This window comes from Lemur catta, chromosome 4 (genome assembly GCF_020740605.2).
Source record: "Lemur catta isolate mLemCat1 chromosome 4, mLemCat1.pri, whole genome shotgun sequence".
NCBI classification, from domain to species: Eukaryota; Metazoa; Chordata; class Mammalia; order Primates; family Lemuridae; genus Lemur; species Lemur catta.
Window position 1 is genome coordinate 106,490,019 of NC_059131.1, and position 22,503 is coordinate 106,512,521.

The following is a 22,503-nucleotide window of genomic DNA, read 5'->3' on the forward strand; positions in this document are numbered from 1 at the left end:
TTCTGGATGTTATAAAGCAATATTTGAGTAGCAAACAGGTAAACCATTTACCTCAGCAGAAAATTTTCAGGAATGGTAATTTATTATTCAAAGGAAAGAAGTAGACCATAAAGCAATTTGTCAAACTTAAGATGAATTTCCAGTACCATGCACTTTCCATGGGTAAGGAATTTAAAAAAAAAAAAAGAAGAAACAGCAGCATTTATTAATAACACGAACTTTAATGTGGTCATTGATTCTTTTTCCTACTGTGTTCTCAGATTGGTGCTCTCCTCTGTGTCAGATTATTTTGCTGCCATGTTTACTAATGATGTCAGAGAAGCAAGACAAGAAGAAATAAAAATGGAAGGTGTAGAACCGAATTCATTATGGTCCTTGATTCAGTATGCATATACAGGTAATAAGCCTGAAAATGCAAATTAAAACCTCTTAGATTTATATTATGTTATTAGATTTCAGATTTCTGCTTCTAATAAATCATGCCATAGTTAACAGTTAATTCTGCTGTTGCTGTCACCACCTCTGGTGATACCTGTATAGGTTAAAATCTCCATATTAAAACCTTAAAAATGATTATCATAATTAAGCTCTTGAATGGTATTTTAAAATATTAATGTAATAATTAGATGAATTATGTATTGTCAAAGTTTTACATTTAAAATTTGAAAATTATACAAGTATATATAGTACATGTAAATTACTAATTAACACATAATTTCTGAAAATAAGCCATTATTTTACAGTTTTTTATTTTAGTGGAGACTGCAAAGAGATAATAAATTTTTTCCACATTTAATACTTGTTTTTTCTTGTTTGAATGTCTTAAACCATCTAGGTCTGTAATACATGTAATGAGCTCTTACTTAGAAATATTACTGTTAACATCAGTTATTTTATAAAATAGGATTAATGTAGTTCCATAGCTAATGGAATTTCTTTTTATCATGAAGGCCGCCTTGAATTAAAAGAAGATAATATTGAGTGCCTGTTATCTACAGCTTGCCTTCTTCAGCTTTCGCAGGTTGTGGAAGCATGCTGTAAGTTTTTAATGAAACAGCTTCACCCATCCAACTGTCTGGGAATCCGCTCTTTTGCTGACGCCCAAGGTTGTACAGATTTGCATAAAGTGGCTCACAATTACACTATGGTAGGTATTATTTGAAAAGCAGGAAAGCACATCCTCTCTGCCTCATTCCTCATTGCTGCAGGCTTATCTCCATGTTGCTGTTCTCCCATGGCTCTGCCGCATGTCTTGAGGTTCAAGTTCACTGCCTAGTGTGTCACATTTTCATTGAGTTATGAGGGGAAAACTCCAAGTAATACTTCTCCTGGATATGTGAGTCAAGCCCTAAGTTATTACAGTCATTAGGAAGCAGAACAGTGGCCCAGAACTGTACCATTTCAGGTTTTCAGATCTGCTGCTTTTGAAAGCAGGACTTCTCCAAACATCTTACCTTATAGCACAAGGATAAATTTCAGAATTGTTCACATATTCACTGATACAGAGATTGGTGATAGTGGTTGTAGCATACTGGTAGAGGTTGAATGGGAGACTTTTTATTAAGGGTAAATCTGATCATATGTAAGAAGTATTTGTAGCCATGTTGAATGATGTTATTAATTGTAGCAAATTCTATACTCAAGATAGATCATAGAGGAGGTTCTGTTCCAGTAGCCTGAAGGACAGTGGAATACAGATTGGTCCAGGATAGCAAGAAAATAAGGGCATATTGAGGGCTTATTGTTTGGGCCAGCTGAGGGGTATGGGGAAGGGAGAGTATGTGGATTTTTAAGGAATGAGCCTGTTGCCACATTATGGACAACGATTGAAGACTGTTGTTTTAAATGCTTAAACTAAGGCAATACAGTCTCTGAGAGAAGAAAGAATGTGAACATTCACATACATGTACAGATATCCATATTACTGATTTTATCAACTTTTAGGAAATGATATTTGATCTACCCTTTCCTCCATCCTTCCATTGAGTTGGTTGGGATATGAAGAGATTGATGGTGCTTTAGGAATCTTTCATTAGAGAAATAGAGATTTAGAAAAATCGTAAGCATAGGTATTTACAAACTATTGGGAAGATTAATTCTACTTACTTCATAAACTTGATATGAGGATTAAGTGAATTAATAGAAGTTTAACACTCAGAACAGTGATTGGCACGTCATATACCTAGTCAATAAATACCATCCCATTGTCATCATCATTATATAGATTTACTTCATTCATCACAGCAGGGATTTATGTGAGGCAACAAAAGCGCTCATATGAAACCCACCCTTTATGACTGGTTTTTTCCCTGTGGTGTAATCACTTCTCAGGAATGTTTCTTGTTTATGATTGTCCTAAGGTCTCAACTGAAAAAATAAGGCATTGTGCAACAGAACAAAAATATACAGACCTAGAATGGTACTAGGTCAACATTTTGAAAATTAAGTCCATTGAAAGGTTCTGCCTTCTCAGTCTTTATCATTCTTTGTAAATTTCTCATTTTAACCTCACACCTGCAGTTTCAAATATTTTTGGAACAAGATGAACATAAATAAATATTAATAGAATAAAGATTTTTTCTTTCATAATTAAGTTCATAATTTGAGTAATATCTTTTTCCCAGGAAGATGATTTATTCACTTGAAAACGTTTGTATGCATTTAGGTCACTCCTGTTGTTTACAGTAGAGGCACAATTGCTTCTTTATGGCTTACACATACATTTAAATTAGCTAGATGTTTTTAAACCTATTTTCATAGCCAATTAGTTGGGGTAAATTTCTTTTCTCAAGGCCATTATTTTATGTTATTCAGTTTTAACAGAGACATGAAATTGAATTCTAATAACAATAATTTAGAGGCAGATTGTCTGATTTGAATTGTTGCTATGGGAACTGAATGAGAATGTATAGCAAATTCAATCTTCAATTTAAATAAATCCCTCAGTAACTTCATTTGCTTAAAACTATTCCAAAGGGGGAAAGGGCACAATGCCAGCAAATGTTTGGCAGCATGATAATTGTTTGTGTCATGAAACGGTAGTAAAACACGAAGTGAGCGTAGTGCCGCACCAGTGAGTCCATCAGCGAGTGGTGCATGTGCTGGGGTTTCACACCCTGCATGGACACGAGGAGAGGGTGAGTTCTTCCTCAGGATCGCGGAATGCAGAACCCTTTCTTCTCATTCTAACCGCCACTAAACATGCCCTGGGGCAAGTCATTTGCCTCTAAAAACACTGATTATTATCATTATAACTATTTAATGCCATTATGGATTTATGAAACAAATATAAACACTTAATGTCAAACTTGAAAATTTTGTTTCCCAATCTAGAAAACTTATAAAAATATTGAATTCTGCTAAATTAGCTGCTTCAAAACCAAATTAATATTTTTGAAAAACACTTTGTGTTGAATCTTGAGTTTGGTAGTATTTCATAAATTGTTGAAAACTCAATTTTCACTTAATATAAATTATACTAGAGTGGAATGAGCATTGTTCTCAAATATATCAACAAATAACTTGTCAAATGAATATTTATATAACGGTCCTTTTCTTACTAATGAAATGCAATTAATACCATTTAAAAGTATGGCAGTAGTGGCACCAGTATTACATAAATATGTTGATTATACTATATACTAAACCCTTAAGCAATTAGAAATGTATATTATTTTGATTTCTTCAGGGTCTCACCTAACATTGTATAATAAATATCTTTCCATGTAGCTATGTAGTCTTTGTCCTTGAAGTTTTTAATACCTTTTTAATATACATTCCCTATAGCTGAACGTTTAGGCTATTTCCCACTTTTTACCATTATTAATAATAATACAGAGAAGCATTATTGGGTATTCATTTTTGTGTTCTGCTTACAAATTTATTAAGGTTTAAACTACACGTAGGATAACTGGGTTGAGAGTTTCAACATTTTTATGGCTCTTGCTATGTGTTACCAAATCATTTTATAATGTCAGTATACAATTGAGTAGAACAGTTTGCTTAAAGCTATTCTAGCACTGAGGTTTTATTAAAATATATTTCTGAAAATGGTAATCAGTCATTTAAAATAGACTCATTTGGGCATCTTTTAACAAATCATGATAAATTGAAGCAATTGAATTTAGTTAATTATTCATGAATGGTTTTCCTCTTAAGAATTTCTGCTGAAAGGAATGTCAGCCCAAGGTATATTTTAGATCAGTATCTCACTCAGGTTACCACAGGCTATGCAGAAAATGTAATTCTCATTTTAATATGGAGGATAGTTATGGGTAGTCCTTATCTCTAGCCCTAATTTAAACAGCCTTAGCCACTTTACTACAACTCTGCATGCTGAGACAGTGACAGTACATTAGGAAGTATAAGAAAAACATTAAGGGACAATATGTCTACCATTTGCATTTGTGTTATAACCATGCCAACTATCCATGCATTAAGATTTGTGACCATTCAAATTGGAGAGTATATTTTCCTTCTCTCCAGATTATTTCGCATAATACCCTATAAAGCTCACCTCACACCCAGGGCCACTTCTAGCTCCCATTTCAAATTATAGAGAGCTTGATTCTAGCATGAATCCAGGACTGAGTCATCTTCAGTCTAAGGTTCTGGTCCCAGTACATTCTAAGTCATCACTTTTGCTTTGGTTCGTCTTCCTATGAGACCAAGAACTTTGTAAAGAAATCAGATTAGAAGAGATTTAAAAATGTCAAAACAGTCCTAAAATTCTGGATGGTCGTATAAACAACATTAAAACAGTCTCAAAGACCAATTTGGTTCTAAGATAGCCCTGAGGACCAATACTTTTTCTGGGCAGGGTCCGGCTAGATTTCTGTGGTCTAGAGTGGTCTTGGGAAATCTAGCCAGCCTGGAGCGCATTTCTGAGTAAGAGAAATAACTTTAAGCTCATCCAGGCATTTGGCTCCACTGTTGGCCAAATTCTTCAGGAACCACAAATCCAAACTAACTTCTGATGGTAGAATATCAGACATCTTAGTGTCTAATTCATTTTTTCTATCTTCCTTTAAAAGACTTGCCAAAACTATTTTCTTACTTAGGCAAAATGGTACCTAAATGTCTCAGGCCCTTTTTAAAAATGTAATCAGTGATACAACACCTTAATTCTACTTATATATGTTTATCAACATAATTGCAGTTTAAATGTTTTTTTCTGCTGTGTTTCTTTCATAGTAGGTGGAAATACATTTTAAGGTCTTAAATATAAATTATGTTTTGGCATCTAATACAAAAAAAATTTTAGTTTCTTTTAAATAAACTGTGATGGCCAGAAGAAACAATATTGTTTATCTGCTATTTCTTCCCTCTAGGAGCATTTTATGGAAGTAATCAGAAACCAGGAATTTGTATTATTACCAGCCAGTGAAATTGCAAAGCTCTTGGCCAGTGATGACATGAACATTCCTAATGAGGAGACAATTTTGAATGCACTTCTTACTTGGGTCCGTCATGATCTGGAACAGAGACGGAAAGATCTCAGTAAACTTTTGGCTTATATTAGGCTACCTCTTCTTGCACCACAGGTAATTAATAGTTATTTGTTTATAGGTTTTTTCTTTGCCTATATATATTCCTTTGAATATTCCTTTGCCTGTATACATTCCTATGAAATGTGTAGGTGAAAAGATAGTAAGGTAACAAAGTTCTGCCTACATTTTCAATCCAGAAAGTCTAGCTACCTACATTGTATCAATTAAGTAACATTCTTGGTTTGAGGTTAATAATTTTATTTGACTCAGCTATAAACCTATCCTACCAATTGGAGGAAAATTAGTAAAGCTGCTAATAAAAGGAAAACACTGGAATCTAGGAACCAGAAAATTTAGATTAATTCGTTTGCCACATGTTTATTAAGTATCCACTAAATACTGGATTCTGGTGATATATAGATTAGTAAGATATGATAATATTCCAGTTCTGACATTTTAAAACTCTGTTACTTGGCACATTCACACACCTCAGTTTCTTCATAATATCCTCCCTGTCTCACAGAATTATTATGAGGCTCAGAAACATGTTCTGTGAAATAAAATGTGCTATAAATAATATCATTATGATTATCATTAAGAATTAAAAGATATCTAGTTGGTACATTCAAGGCAATCAGTCATAATGTATTTATATACATAGTTTCCCCTTTTTACAATTTTCACCGAAATATACAAAAATTTTCCCTGCATACTTTGCTGCCTATTTCAAGGCCTTAAATGGAGAAAGAGAGGAGTCAGCTGTTACTGTTCAAGGTCTAACTTTCTTTTCTTTTCCTATTTAAAGAGCCGTAAGTATTATCTTATTTGTATTTATCTAGAGCATAATGTATTACTTCCCGCGGTTGTGAGCAAAAGTTACTGCTTGCTCTCTGCCTTACAGAGAATAATCAGTGGTGATGCTTTATAAGAATTCTCCCTTCAGAGGTGGACTATTGTATGAATACACAGGAGTGAAACCACATGAATTGATGACAATTCAGGAAGAATAACATAATAAAATGTTTCTCTTGAAATCAGATTTAAAGAAGGGAGTTATATTTTTACTGCTACTTAGCAAATTTTTTTATTCTTTCTAGAGGAAATAAAATGAAATCTGAAAAATCCTGTTAGACTTTGAAAAGAATCCATGCAATTAAGTAACCTGAAAATTTACTGCAATTCTGCAGCTTCAAATATTTATATCTGCATGACGCTCCACAGACCTATAAAATTTTTGTTATCCAGGATACTGCTGCTATTTATAGCCATAAGTTCTTAGAGTTGAAAGGCACTTTGGAGATCCTTTAGTCCAACACCTGTTGTACAAATGGAGTGACAGACCAGAAAAGTAAAACCGTATGTTCAAAGTCACAAAGTAATTGCATAAATCCCTCTCCTTCTGCATTGTAGTTTTATTTGGCTTTGCTCCTTGGCTAACATTGTAGAGCTAATGAGAGGCAGAGGTGAGACTTGAACTCAAGTACAGTTCTGTGGCTTTTCCACTAAACCACTCTGCCTCTAGAATGTACTATGTGTAAGATTGTTGGGGGGAGGTATCAGAGGAAGAAATAGATTGAAAAATAAATCAGTGGTTATAATGAAGTCTGTGACAGATAGATGAACACAGCATTATGAAAATAATACAAGTAGCCCACCCAAACTGGTGGCAGGGAAGCAGGGAGAACTTCCTGAAGTGTCACTTGCTCTGCGTTGTGAAGTAGCCATCCAAAAGAGGGGGCCCAATACACAGGAGACAGAGGAGATTGTACCTGGTTATGGAGTCATGAGTGAACATATTGTTCTGGAATTTGAAGATAGTGTGCATGGCTAGAGTGCAGAAATAAAAGGAGGCAAAGGTAAGAAGTGAGGCTGGAAAGGGCACAGGACCAGAGCATGAAGAACCCCTAGTCAGGCCAAGGAGCTTAGATTTTATCCTAAAAGCAATGAAGAAACACCAAAGGATTTTTAAGAGGGAATGACATAATTATAAATTTATTTTGGAAGGATTACTATGACTGCATTGTGTAGAATAGATTGGAGGGGTCAAAACTAGAAACCCATTAGAAAGACTTTTGGAATTCAGACAAGTGAATTAGGCACTCTATGGCAGTAGAAGTTGACAGAAATTACTAGGCTTAAGAGCTATTTGGGAGGTCAAATTGATGCAACTTAGTGATTGACTGAATGGTGAGGGGTACCAAAAAAAGGGGGGGTCCAGAATAATTCTGATTTGTGCAACTAGGTTACTGAAGGTGCTATCAATTGAGGCAAGGAATATAGGATATAGAGCTAATTTAGGGGGTGAGGAAGTGGGACAATTATGTTCCCAAAGCTTCTTGGCACCTTTAATCCTCTTAGAGTCTAAGAAGAAACTTTGAAAACTACTTATTTAGGTTGTTGAAGCCAAAGGCAAGAGAATGACACTGGCCAAGGAGAACTCAGGAGTGCTAGGGATGGAATGCCTGGAAACACTAATATTTAGTGGTTGTCCCCAAACCTGGCTAAGTAACTGGAGTGCTACTAAAAATTGATTCCAACTTCAAAAAGGAGGAAGTTTTAACTTGCTCAGATGCAACAGAAAAGACAAATAAGTAGGGAAAATCCAGTGGATTAGCCCAGTGGTTCTCAAGTATGGAACCAGCACTACCTGGGAACTTGTTTGAAATGCAGATTATTGGGCCTCACCTCACACCTACTGAATGTTAAACTCCAGGGGTGGGGTCTACCAAATTGTGTTTTAGTAAGTCCTCCAGTGGCTTTGATGCATCCTCAAGTTTGAAAACGACTGTTCCACGATGAGTAGTGGTGAGGGAAGCCACATTGCCCTGTATAATTTAACTACTTCACTTTTCTTAGCCACACTTTTTTTCCTATGGTGATATTAAAACTATGTTGTAGTATTGTGACATTCAGAGATACTGGCAGTATGTTTTTTTTTTCCCTTTGGTAAAAGTGAAGGGCAAGATTGCAGAATTAGAGTTAATCAAGTAATAAAGCTTTGAAGTAGACACTAAAATCATCAAGAAAATGTTGGATTGTATTCTGCATGTTTTATTTTTAAAGGTAGGAAAATGTAACAATTATTAAATTGTCTAATGCCTATCATTAGACAATAAATGACCAATATTTTTCAAATAGGGGTTAGGTCTAGTTACCTAATGAATTTACTTTGTCAAATAGCTCCTTTCTCAGTGATACCAACTAAATGAGGTTTTAGCCTACTCTGTTAATATGAAACATTCTATTTAGCCCAGCTAGAAGGGGTTCAACTTACATGTAATAATTTTATTATGATAGTGTCTCCAACAGTAGATCCTTAAAATGGCCTAGGAAATAATGCATGTAATTGTAATCCTCTACCGAACGTTCACTTCAGTGTGGGTTTTTAGACAAGTGTTCATGGTCGTGTCATTTTACTCTTGAAGGCATTCCAAACTTCCAACTTGATCAAATTTTAAACAATGTAAACAGAAATACTAGGACATATACACATTATTCAAAAGATTTGGACATCTAAATTGTTCAGCATTCCCAGTGTTAGCCTAAATTTACAAGTATCTTGGTCTTTACTGTTCTGCTCTCAGTTCTCAGTGCTCTGTTGTTTTCTACTAAAAGCCAGAAATATAAATAAGTCAGTATTTACCTTTAGCATTCTTTTAGTTTACAAATTTTTGATACCAAAACATTTTTTTGAAAGTCTGTAGAGTTCATAAATAATTCACATCCTGTTTGTGTCTGAGGGGACAATTTAGAGAAATAGTCATATGGTGAACAAGTATATGAGTGAAGATAAAAATTCACAAAATACAGATGTTTCTCCTGTATTCTAAAGGCTTGCATTTTAATAATTTGCCATTCTCTTATGGCAGAGAAGGCATTTAGTATTCACCAAAAATGGCAGAGTGTTCTCTCTCATTGCCTTCTGAATAATTTTATGAATGATATCTGTTACCTTGCATTTGATTAATCTGATCTCTGGATTAATGGCTTTATATTTTCTTCTATTTTTATCTCTTTACTTAAATATAATAAGTCTCATTTATTCTTAAATTATAGAGACTGTCAGCATGCTAGGAAATATATTTTACTTCAAATTGCCATTACTACTAAGTCTCCGAAGACTTTACCTTCTATAATTTTTTTCATTTTATTTTTATTTAGAAAGGGCTAAAGTAATTATATAAGTGGCACAGTCACTGCTCACTTCAACCTCAATCTCATGGGCTCAAGCCATCCTCCTGCCTCAGCCTCCCGAGTAGCTGGGACTACAGGTGCTCACCACCACGCCTGCCTAATTTTTCTGTTTTTTCGCTTAGGCTGGTCTTGAACTCCTGGCCTCAAATGATGCTCGCACCTCAGCCTCCCAAAGTGCTGGAACTACAAGCATAAGCCACCATGCCTGGCCAGGACTTATGTCTTAGTTTGACTTTTTTGCCTTTGGTATGCTGTGCTTGGTTTCTAAATCCCATAAATTTTTAAGAGTGACTTTTGTTAAAGACTCTTCCGTTATCAAAACATGAACATATTTTCAACATCATTAGTCATTAGGGAAATGCAAAATAAAACCACAATATCCGTCTACCTGAATGGCCGAAATAAAGAGACAGACAGTAACAATTGCTCATGAGAATATATAGAAACAGGAACCTGCATATAGTGCTGGTGGGATTATATAGTGGTGCATCCACTTGACAAAACAATTTGGCAGTTTCATGAAAAGGTAAACAAACATAAATTTACCATATGACCCAGGAATTCTGTTCCTAGGTATCTACCCAAGAGAAATGAAAATATGTCTACACAGAGACTTGTACACAAACATGCTCAGCAGCTTTATTCATAAAAGCCTGAAACTGAAACAACCTAAGCATCCATCCATTGGTGAATACATAGATAAAATGAGGTCTATCCACACAATGAATTATTATTCAATAATAAAAAGAAATGAAGCACTGATACATGCTACAACATGGAAAACCCTGAAAAATATGCTAAGTGAAAAAAACAAGTCACAAGAAACCACATGTTGCATGATTCTATTTATATAAAACGTCTAGAAAAGGCAAATACAGATCAGTGCTTGGGACAAAAGGTAAGAAAGAGATGAACAGTAAACAGGTATGTTGCATCTAACTGAGGTGGTGAAAATGTTTCAAAACTGATGGTACTGGTTCTACAACTTGCTAAGTTTATTAAAAATCAGTGAATTATATATTAAAGTAAATGAATTATGATATTTAAAATATACCTCAATAAAACTGTAAAGAAATACATTGTCTAATACAATCAAGCAGTATATCAAAAGGATAATACATTGTGACCAGGAAGGTCTTTTTCCGGGAATACAAGAATGATTATCAAAATAATTATTACATCAATCACTTAAAAGGAGAAAAAGCCATATGATCATATCAATCAATCTATGAAAGGTATTTGGAAAAAATTTAACAACCATTCTTAATTTAAAACTCCAAAGTAGGGCCAGGCAAGGTGGCTCATTGCCTGCAATCCCAACACTTTGGGAGGCCAAGGCAGGAGGATCACTTGAGCCCAGGAGTTTGATATCAGCCTGGGCAACATAGCGAGATCCCGTCTCTACAAAAAATTTTTTTTTTAATTAGCCAGGCGTGGTGGTGTGCACCTTCAGTCCCAGCTATTCAGGAGGCTGAGGCAGGAGGATCACTTGAGTGCGGGAATTCAGGGTTACAGTGAGCTAGGATAGCACCACTGCACTCCAGCATGAGCGACAGAGTGAGGCTCTGTCTCGAAAAACAAAACAAAAAATCAAAACTCCCAAGTAAAATACACAGAGATAGAGACAATCTAAATATAATAAAAATGGATTACTAAATGCTACAGCAACTATTATCCTAAATAGTGAAACAATAAAACTACATCAGTTCAAACTAGAAATGGGGATACTGTATATCACCTTAATTATTTAACATTGCTTTGAAGGTTTTAGCAATTGGAATAACAAAATAAAATATTTGGTATACACATTAAAAAAAAGATGCAAAACTATCCATATTTGGTGATAATTATGATTATATGCATAACAGCTGGAGCTTAATAAGGGAATAAAATACAATCAGAGTTTCTTTCCTCCAGCAAAACATATACAAAATAAAAATTTAAAAATCCATTCCCAATAGCAATGAAAAATAATAAAATATGTAGGAATTTATTTAATAAAAGGAAAGCATAAGACCTATATGAAGAACACTGTGCAACAAATGGAAAGGCTCTTGAACAGAAAGACTTAATATCATAAAAATGGTGAATTCTCCCAAAATTAATAATTAAACTTAATGCAGTTCCTATTAGAATTCCAAGAGAATCAGGATAGTGAAAGGGAATTGAATAAATTTATTGTAAGTTTATATGGAAAATAAAGGCTCAAAAATACCCAAGAGGCCAGGCACAGTGGCTCATGCCTGTAATCTCAGCACTTTGGGAGGCTAAGGCAGGAGTTGAGCCAGGAGTTCAGACCAGCCTGTGCAACATGGCGGTATCTCATCTCTACAAAAAATCAAAAAATTACATGGGCATGGTGGCCTCTGCCTATAGTCCCAGCTATTCAGGAGGCTGAAGCAGGAGGATCACTGGAGCCCAGGAGTTACAGTGAGCTGTGAAAGCACCACTGCACTCCAGCCTAGGCAACAAAGCAAAACCTGTCTATAAAAATAAAAAATAAAAATCACCGAAGAAATGCAAATCAAAACCACAGTGAGAATGGCTTTTATCAAAAAGTTCAAAAATAATAGATGCTGGCGTGGATGTGGAGAGAAAGGAAATCTTACACACTGTTGGTTGGACTACAAACTAGTGCAACTTCTATGGAAAATAGTATGGAGATTCCTCAAAGAGCTAAAAGTAGACCTACCATTTGACCCAGCATCCCACTACTGGGTATTTACCCAAAGGAAAAAAAGTCATTTTTTCAAAAAGACGCTTGCACTAGAATGTTTATTGCAGCACAGTTCACAGTTACAAAGATGTGGAATCAACCCAAGTGCCCATCAATTCATGAGTGATAAAATGTGGTATATGTATACCATGGACTACTACTCAGCCATAAAAAATGAATTAATACATTTTGCAACCATCTGGATGGAACTGGAGACCATCCTCCTAAGTGATGTATCACAAGAATGGAAAAACAAACACCCAAGTACTCACTATTAAATTAGAACTAACCAGTCAGCACTCATGTGCACAGATGGAAGTAAAAGTCAGTGGAAATCATGCAGGTGGGGGATAGGGAGAGGAGGGGATGGAGGAAATCATACCTTACGGGTACAATGTACACTATCTGGGTGATGGGCACACTTGTAACTTTTATTCAAACAATACAAAAGCAATCCATGTAACCAACACATCTGTACCCCCATAATATTCTGAAATATAAAAATATATTTATATACACACACACATGAAAATTAACAGCAAGGGGAGACTTACAATATCAGACATTAGAAAAATGCTATAAGACACTGTAATAAAGTATAGTGTTAGAATAGGAATAGACAAATAAATCGATAGAATAGAATAAGGAATCAAAAAACAGATCTCATATATCTTGAGATCTATTTATGAGACTGTAACATGTGACCAAGGTTGAATTCAGTTGGAAATGGAGGCGATTATTTAATAAATGGTGCTGGTACAGAACTGGCTATTCACCTGAAAGAAAATAAAAATGCCCATTCACTCATACTCTGTTTAAAAATTAATCAAAAATAATTTCACATGGATCAGTGGCCTAAATGAAAGAAATAAAGCAATAAAATCTTGCCAGCTAACCTAAGAGACTAAATCCACAAATTGGAGCAAAAAGACTTTCTAACCAGGATGGGAAATTCAGAAGCTATGAAAAGAAAGATACATATTTGATAACCTAAAAGTGAAAATTGCCTGTATAACAAAAGTATTATGAAACAATCTCAACAGACAAGTGATAAATCTAGAAAAATAAAGGATTAGTGTTATATTTTATAAAGAACTCTTATTAATTTCCAATGAAAAGGTCAACAATAGAAAAAAGGAGGCAGACAAAGGGAGAAGAAAAATTACAACTGGCCAAAATATAAAAAAGATGCTTATATTTACTCATCAGGAAAATTCAAATTAAAGGGAAAATGTGATATCATTGGCAAAAATAAAAAAAGCTGAAACGCTTATTCCTGGCATGAATGTTACACTCTCAGACATGGCTGATGGAAATGGGAATCGCTACGGTCTCTTTGGAAAGCAATCTGACATCATGTGTAGGGGAGTGGGGGTGTGACACCCCCCACACACACACTTCCTTTGACCTGCCTAGAGTCAATTCAATTCCTAAAAATCTATTCCATAAAGGTAAAATTGGTACATAAGGACTTCTGTACAAGACTTGTTTTCAGGAGCAAAAAAAAAAAAAAAAAGTGTGTATGCATGTATGTATACATATGTATGTGTATGAATATATACACATATGGAAACAAAATGAACATCTAAAATAAGGAAATGGCTGAAAAAAGTTAGTATATCTATATACTGTGGAGTACTATTCAGTGATTAAAAGGAATAAATCGGAACTATTAAAACATCTTTTCAGGAAGACTTGGAGGAATTTTCATGAGATACTGTTGAGTAAAAATGGTAAGATGCAGCAAAGCATATAATAAAACCATAAAGGAAAAAACTGTATACCTATTACATATGTGTGTATATATTAATATATATGAGAATTAGATCAGTAGAGGATCACATAAGTGTGGAGGAAGATATGAAAGGTGCATCCGAGGCTGTTTATAAGGCAGGGAGGGATGGTGGAGGAGGGAGGGTGGTGCAGTGCCGAGCACAAAGAGGCATGTGTAACCACATGTGTGCATTTATGTGTAATTAAATAGGATTGAGTGGAGCACAAGGGATTTTAATTTTTTTAGAATAATAACCATTTGGAGTTCTTTGCCCCTTGAGATATTGGTAAGTTTTGTTTTTGCTTTTGCTATTTGAACGTTGTTTAGAGAAGTCAGATAAATGTAGTCTAATTAATCAACTCCCACTTATATTTATTCTTCTTCAATTAAAATTATTTCCAATTTAAAAAGTAAGATGATTATTTTAGAAGATCTGGAAATTATAGAAAAGTAGTAAAAAGATTATTTAAAAAGCACCAGTATTCCTACTCCCCAGAGATAAGCACTATAGTATTAATAATTAAGATTTTAGAGTATACCATGTATGCTCCTCAGTTTTGGTTTCCAATAAAATTTAAAATGTAAATCTTGTAAGTTGCATATTTTAGTTTAAAATATGTGGCCAGACTTGAATTTTTTTAAATATGAAATAATTTCCATTTAAGATCTATATCATTTATTCTTTTAACTTTATCATTTTCTTAGCTATTCAGAGTACACTCGCTATTCTTTTCTAGTTCCTGGCAGACATGGAAAATAATGCACTTTTTCGGGATGATATAGAGTGTCAGAAACTCATTATGGAAGCAATGAAGTATCATTTATTACCAGAGAGACGACCCATGTTACAAAGTCCTCGGACAAAACCGAGGAAGTCCACTGTTGGCACATTATTTGCAGTTGGAGGAATGGATTCAACAAAAGGTATTGAATAATCTTTTATTTAGGGGAACAGAAAAAAAAGGAATTTTAATAAGTTATATATATGGCCAAAAAGTTCTTTGGAGAAATGGCTGGTTGTAGGACAGGGGTAGAAAAAGTATAAGATAAGCCTAGGACATGCTCTAGTGCCAGAAAATAAGGAAGTACTCAAAGAATGATGGAAACAGGTCGAAAGACAGAGGAAGCAGTGTGTGGAGGCAACCACTGTCCGAATCTGGAATAATTTGAGCATTAAAATAAATCATGATAGTAAAAGATAATAACCTATTAAATGAATAAGTATCCATGAGTCCACACTGATACAAATAAAGAAGGGAGAAGGGAAAGCTCTTTCTTACAGTAGAGTGCCAACTAATAAATGTGGAAAGAAAAATGACATTAGAAAAATTACCATTTGGCAGCCATCATAATAATAACTGATTCAGTCAATAATCATCAATGGATGCTGAGACTAGTGGGCGATAGTCTGAGAACAGGATATTTAGTCTCCCAGCCACTTGTGTATTAGTTACAAAGAGTAAAATAGCATCTTCACCGCAGAGAAAACTGGCACCCAGTGCCTTTGCCAAAGGATCAAAGGTGATGTTGCCAGAAAGGAGGCTGAGCCACAGCGCAGCTGGCATGTTCTTGCCAAGTGCACAACCTCAGTTTAGTCACGAGGAAAAAAAGAAGCAAATTTAAGTTGAAAGCCATTCTAAGTAACTTGTCTGTAGTATTCAAAAATGTCAATATCATGAAATACTAAAAAGATTCAGGAATTATTCCAGATTACAGGAGACTAAGGAGACATGACAGCTATTACAATGCATCATCTTGGATTGTCTTTTGCTCTAAAGGACATAATTGAAACAAATGATAAAATCCAAATAAGGTCTATAGATAAGATAATAATAGCATTGTATAAATGTTAATTTCTGGGTTTTGAAGATTGTATTTTGGTTTTATAAAAAAATTTCTTATTTTGAGGAAGATACACTAAAGTTATTTAGGGGTATAAGGGCATCATTTCTGCAGCTTACTCCTAAGCAGTTCAGGAAAAGAATACATGCATACGTACATATATATATGTACATACATACATACATAAAAAGAAAATGTAGTAAAACATAAACATTTGGTAAATGTGGGTCAAAGGTATCTGAGAAATCCGTTCTTACAACAGTTCTTGCTAACATTAAAAATAATAGCAATGAAACTATACATAGTGCTCACTGGGTGCCAGGTATTATGCTAGAAGCTTTGCTTGTATTCTCTCTCAGTACACATTGGTCTCTCCTTTCTCTGAATTCGTAGTACTGATAATCTGCAATTCCCTGACAGTACTTCTCTGACTTCTGCCTCTCTGATTTCAGTTCATTCTCATTCTTCCCTCCCTGATCCTCCTATCCCAGCCCCACTGGCCTTCTCATTCTTCCAGCATGCCAAACATTTTATCCACATCAGGGATAGTGCATTAGCTGTTCCTCTCACTGCAGTGCTCTGCCCCTGATACTGAAGTGCCCAGCAGAATTTATTCACCAGGTCTCCTCGCAAGTGTCAACTTACCAAAGAGGTCTTCTGTGACCATTTAGTAGCAGCCTCTTGCCCACCACTTTCTAGCCTTTTTCCTGACACTTTTTATCTTCTTACTCTACATTATGTTTCTTCATAACACCTGATATGTTTGTTTCTGGTCTATCTACCTCTTCCCCCAAAATAAGCTCCAGAAAAGCAAGGAGTTTGTTTTGTTCACTAATATTTTCCCAGAGCCTAGTATAGTGCTTTGTAGATAGACAAAATCCATAAGTATCTGTTAAAAGAAGGAAGGTCATCTTTGCCATCTCTTGAATTAATTACATGACTAAAGCCCTTGATGTATTAATCACATTTAAAGGTTTCTCTCCGGCCGGATGCGGTGGCTCATGCCTGTAATCCTAACACTCTGGGAGGCTGAGGCGGGTGGATTGTTTGAGCTCAGGAGTTCGAGACCAGCCTGAGCAAGAGCAAGACCCCATCTTTACCAAAAATAGAAAGAAATGATATGGACAACTAAATATATATATAGAAAAAATTAGCTGGACATGGTGGTGCATGCCTGTAGTCCCAGCTACTCAGGAGGCTGAGGCAGGAGGATTGCTTGAGCCCAGGAGTTTGAGGTTGCTGTGAGCTAGGCTAATGCCACAGCACTCTAGCCTGGGCAACAGAGTAAGACTCTGTTTCAAAAAAATGTGACATCTTTAAGGAATATAAAATTATATGCTGTAATGGAAAGTGTTGTATTGTTATTTAACTTTCAGGTTCATGTAAGCAAAGACTATAAGATCTGTATATATTAATATGTTTTATCCCACATAACATACAGTATAGTGCTATGTGTTTGTAGAAGCTTAAATTCTTAGATATAGGCTTGATAGCTGAATTGCACAGAAATATATAGAATAAGATAACGGATTAGGGTTATAGTGTAAATATTTCAAACCGTGGTCCAGATAATCTCCAAATGCTTATTATTAAGTATCTAGTATTTGCCTAGAACTGGTGCCAGGCTTTGTAGTCATTACAAACGCTCTTCATCTCCTCCATCTTTACCTCTCTTTTTCAAGGCTTTAACTGTTACCACTGTATTGATCTATATGTTATACTCCCACAAGATACGAATCATTCTCATATTTCCAACTTGCATAAAATATCTATTTGATGTTTGGCTTTCACCTCAAACCTGGTGTGTTCATATCTTCTCTGACCATGTCTCCCAGACTTGAGAACTTAGAATCATAGTTCAGTGGACATCAGCTCTGGCTCATTTAAAGCGATACGGAATTTGGTCAGGCGCAGTGGCTCATGCCTGTAATCGTAGCACTCTGGGAGGCTGAGGCAGGAAGATCACTTGAGGTCAGGAGTTCAAGACCAGCCTTAGCAAGAGCAAGACCTCATCTCTACTAAAAATAGAAAAAATTAGCCAGGCAACTAAAAATAGAAACAAAAAATTAGCCAGGCATGGTGACAAGCACCTGTCCCTATGTAATTCCAGTAGTCCCAGCTACTTGGGAGGCTGAAGCAGGAGGATTGCTTGAGTCTAGGAGATTGAGGTTGCTATGAGCTATGCTGATGTCACGGCACTCTACCCAGGGGTGACTGAGCAAGACTCTGTCTCTAAATAAATAAATGGATAAGGAATTTATTGGAAAGCTATGGGAAAAGGGCAGGAACTATTATACATCCACTGCCCTGCTTCAGCTTTTAAGTCCTACAAGCATCCAGTTGATTAGCTTTAGGTCAGTTCTGGGCCCTAAACTTGCAGGGGCAAGGAAAATAATATCTATCTTTTCACTTTTCTGGGAGATGGGCTCCTGCCTCCCATCAAGGCTCATACATACAGTGGAAAATTACCCAAGCAGGGGAAGGGGACTAAACACTAAGCACCCAAATAAAACAATACTATCTGTCTTTCTCTCTTCTCATCCTTTCTCTCTTTCAAACCTTAAATTCTGACAATCACCGAGTCTTCCTTTAAATGGGTCTTATTTAATTCTTCCAAATTTCTACTGCCAACCTTCTAATTCCAGTTAGCCTCCTATCTGCCTACATATTTTAATCATGTTAATTTAGGGGAAATAGCATTCCTTATGTTGTTAATATGTGCCAGGCATTATGCCAGCACTCGACCTATATTATTTCATTTCATCTTCGTAACAGCTCTAAGAGCTGAATGTTATTCTTGCTCTCTTTTATAGATGATGATACCAAAACTTAGAGAAGTAAAGTAATTTTCCCAGGATTACACAACTAATTAATGATGGGATCAAGATTCAAACAGGCATTTTAACTTTGGACACAATACTCTCTGCTTCATTAACTCTTCAGTTAATATGCCATTACTCTGCTCAAAATCTCTAGCAATCTTCATTTCTTACTCCACAAGATGTAAATTCTTCATTCTGGCTTTCAAGACGTTCTGTAATCTGGCCCTTGCCGCTTGACCAACTTTATTTCTGAGTCTTTTCTTAATAATCGAATACTCAGACCTATCCTGTTCAAGCTACTTTCCCCAGCCTTAATTGATCTTATTCCCAATATTTTATAAAGAAGAGCAGTTTGTGTTAGTTAGATAGATGGTAGTCTGATCGATAGGCTCGTGGTCTCGTCATACATATGTTTAGTATAGGGCCCAACAAATAAACTAATGATAGTTCTAAATAGGTACTAAGAAAAATGTTAGACTATCTTTGTGCTTACTTTTTTAAAGGTTAATTCTTCAATACAAATTAGGAAAGTCCCAAGTTTTACATGGAATTTTACAATTATTAGGATTTTGTTATTTTTGGATATTTGGATTTTTAAAAAATATATATTTGAGACTATGTTTTAATATTTTATGTTTTAAGAATTATGTTGGAAATTAGCAAGAGAACTTTTAGTTACCAACTCATAAGGCTATGATACTGCTTAGTAAACTAGATCTAAAATAAATAACTTAAAAAGAAAAGTATTCTTTGAATTCATTAGTGAGGAGACATAATTGGCTTTTTATTTGATGGAGGGAAGTTTTTATTTGATTTGACTTATTTGATAGGAAGAAGAAGATTTTAAGATCATATTTAGAGTGATCAATCAACTATACTATTATGTTAAATAGTCTAAGCATATGAGCAAAATCTCATTATAGCTAAAAATTATAAATAAAGATTATTCAAATTCAAAAATTTTTTAACAGCTACTATGTGCAAGGTGCTCTATTTGGTGCTGTGAAGAATACAGAGGTGGAAAAAGATTTGGTATCTAGGCCGGGCGCGGTGGCTCACGCCTGTAATCCTAGCTCTGGGAGGCCGAGGCGGGTGGATCACTCGAGGTCAGGAGTTCGAGACCAGCCTGAGCAAGAGTGAGACCCCGTCTCTACTAAAAATAGAAAGAAATTATCTGGCCAACTAAAAAATATATATACAAAAAAATTAGCCGGGCATGGTGGCGCATGCCTGTAGTCCCAGCTACTCGGGAGGCTGAGGCAGTAGGATCGCTTAAGCCCAGGAGTCTGAGGTTGCTGTGAGCTAGGCTGATGCCACGGCACTCACTCTAGCCCGGGCAACAAAGTGAGACTCTGTCTCAAAAAAAAAAAAAAAAAAAAAAAAAGATTTGGTATCTATCCCAAATAACTTAGAATTTTGTGGGGTAAATAAAAAATAAAAGCTACAACATGTGAGAAAATATCTATACATAGAACAAAACTATTTCTAAATTTTAGGAGATTATCAGTAGTGTCAGTGCTCTGATGACCTAATTGTAACAAATACTTTAGAATAAATGTTTGTCGTGACCGTGAGCCTATAAGGTGAGCACTGAAGCTTAGGAGAGAGATGTGGACTCTACTGGAACTCTTCACAATTCAGGGCTGGGCTTTTAGAGGCGTGGTGTTTTGTTATTAAACCTCATAGGTCTCACCTCATAAAGAGTACAAAAGTTCTGGAGTTCTTAAAAAGAAAAGATACGCTATCAGGCAGCAGGTCCCCACACTTCCTGCATTCCGAGTTGCCAGGGTAGTAATCTGTACTTAGCGCTTGTCCGTCCTTTGGCCACAGGATGCGTCCGCCTCCCTCCCCTGCGGCCGCCCCTCTGCCTGCGCTCCGCACCCCGTGCTTTCCTGCCTCCCCGGGACCCGGAAACTATGAATTGGGATCCCTCTCATCTCCTGTATTTTCACTTCTTTCCTCTCAACTAGATCCTTGCCATTAGAATTCATGCAGACCCAAGGTTTTCCAATTTTAAAAGCAAAACAAAACTGGCCTCAATCTACTTAGTAATTTCTGTGTATCTCCTCACATTTGCAGTCAGACTGACTTCTCAGAAGAATCCTCTCTGTTCCCATCCACGGTCTCCATTTCCTCACTTCCCAGTCACGCCTCAACCACGCAAACAAGGAACTTCTCCCTAAAGTCATCAGTGACCTCCACGTAGCTAAATCCAGTAATGGCTTTTAGTCTTCATCTAACTTGACCCTCTCGGTGGCACCTGACGCTGCTGGCAGGCCCACCTGCAATACTTTTTTCCTTTGGCTTCCATGACACTAAACTACCCTGTTTTTCTTCCCACCTCTGGATGCTGCTTCTCAGCTTCCTTCCACGAACAATCCTTGACCACTTGACCTTTTCATACCGGGGCCTGGTGTACGCCCTGGAGCATAGCGGGAGATGAGGTCACAGATGTAGGTAGGGGCTTTATGGCATACAATAAAAGTACTGTTGTGAATGCTAATAATATTAGACTTGTATATGCATTTAATATAATTTCATAAAATAGTCAATCATGGTGGAATTTTTATTTGCATAACTTCTATCTGTTACTATTAAGGAGCAACAAGCATTGAAAAGTATGACCTCCGCACAAATATGTGGACCCCTGTGGCGAATATGAACGGCAGGAGGCTGCAGTTCGGTGTTGCGGTGTTAGATGACAAGCTGTACGTGGTGGGGGGCAGAGACGGGCTGAAGACTTTGAATACTGTGGAGTGCTACAACCCCAAAACGAAAACTTGGAGTGTGATGCCGCCGATGTCCACTCATAGGCATGGCCTTGGTAAGCGCAGCTCTGCAGACTCCCTCGAAGTGCTACACGTTGCACAACCACAGCACTTGCCATTCCGCGCCGGGAGGAGGCAGCCGGCATGGCTGTCGCGGAGTCGGCGCCGCCCGTCGCCCAGCGTTCCTCACGCACGAGCTGTCACGCCCCCGCTCCGCCCCTTGCGCGCGGCCCATCCCGCTCCGCCCCTCGCGCGCTGCCCGCCCCGCCCCCCCACTCCGCTTCCCGCGCGCGGCCCGCCCCCCACTCCGCCCCTCGCGCGCGGCCCGCCCCACCCCCTACTTCGCCCCTCGCGCGCGGCTCGCCCCGCCCCCCCCACTCCGCCCCTCGCCCCGCCTCACTCCGCTCCGCTTTTTGTTAGCGCTGCGAACACCTGAAATGTATTTGTGTCTGTTTCCTGACTAAAGTACACGGTCCGTGAGGTCGCAGCCCCTACCTGTTGTGTTCTATGGAGTGCTTGGCACTTAGTAGAGACTCAGTGGGTATTTGTTGAATTAATTAATGGATGAAGCTGGCTTAAGTCCCTGGTGGTGAATCGCACCAACAGATCACACGTTTTCGGTCTGATTCATCACCAGGGAGCCAGACCAGCTTCATTTGTTAATTTAGTCAACAAATATCAAATCTAACTATAGTAAAATCTCATGAATTTGAATTAATAGGGGAGAAGGAATACAAATGCTTTTTCAAATATATCATAAATCCAAATTATTGAAAAATGCTTTAAATAGTGGCAATGTATGCATCTGGTGTGGTTTTAAAATAATTTCCCACTGTTGTACCTTAAAATACTGCCCCTGAAACTTTTAAGACCAGAACTACAGTGCTGTTGCCACCCC

The 22,503-nt window shown here is 36.8% G+C and overlaps 1 protein-coding gene across 3 annotated transcripts in view; it reads left to right on the forward strand.

Moving 5' to 3' along the window:
- Nucleotides 1–22,503, forward strand: part of KLHL5 (kelch like family member 5) — a 70,034-nt gene that overhangs the window by 34,684 nt on the left and 12,847 nt on the right. For all 3 annotated transcript variants that reach the window (XM_045550534.1, XM_045550531.1, XM_045550533.1), the window contains exons 3-7: nt 261–397; nt 951–1,147; nt 5,331–5,543; nt 14,911–15,097; nt 21,437–21,661. In XM_045550534.1, coding sequence (XP_045406490.1) covers nt 261–397; nt 951–1,147; nt 5,331–5,543; nt 14,911–15,097; nt 21,437–21,661 — 959 coding nt within the window. The remainder of the gene's footprint in view (nt 1–260; nt 398–950; nt 1,148–5,330; nt 5,544–14,910; nt 15,098–21,436; nt 21,662–22,503) is intronic.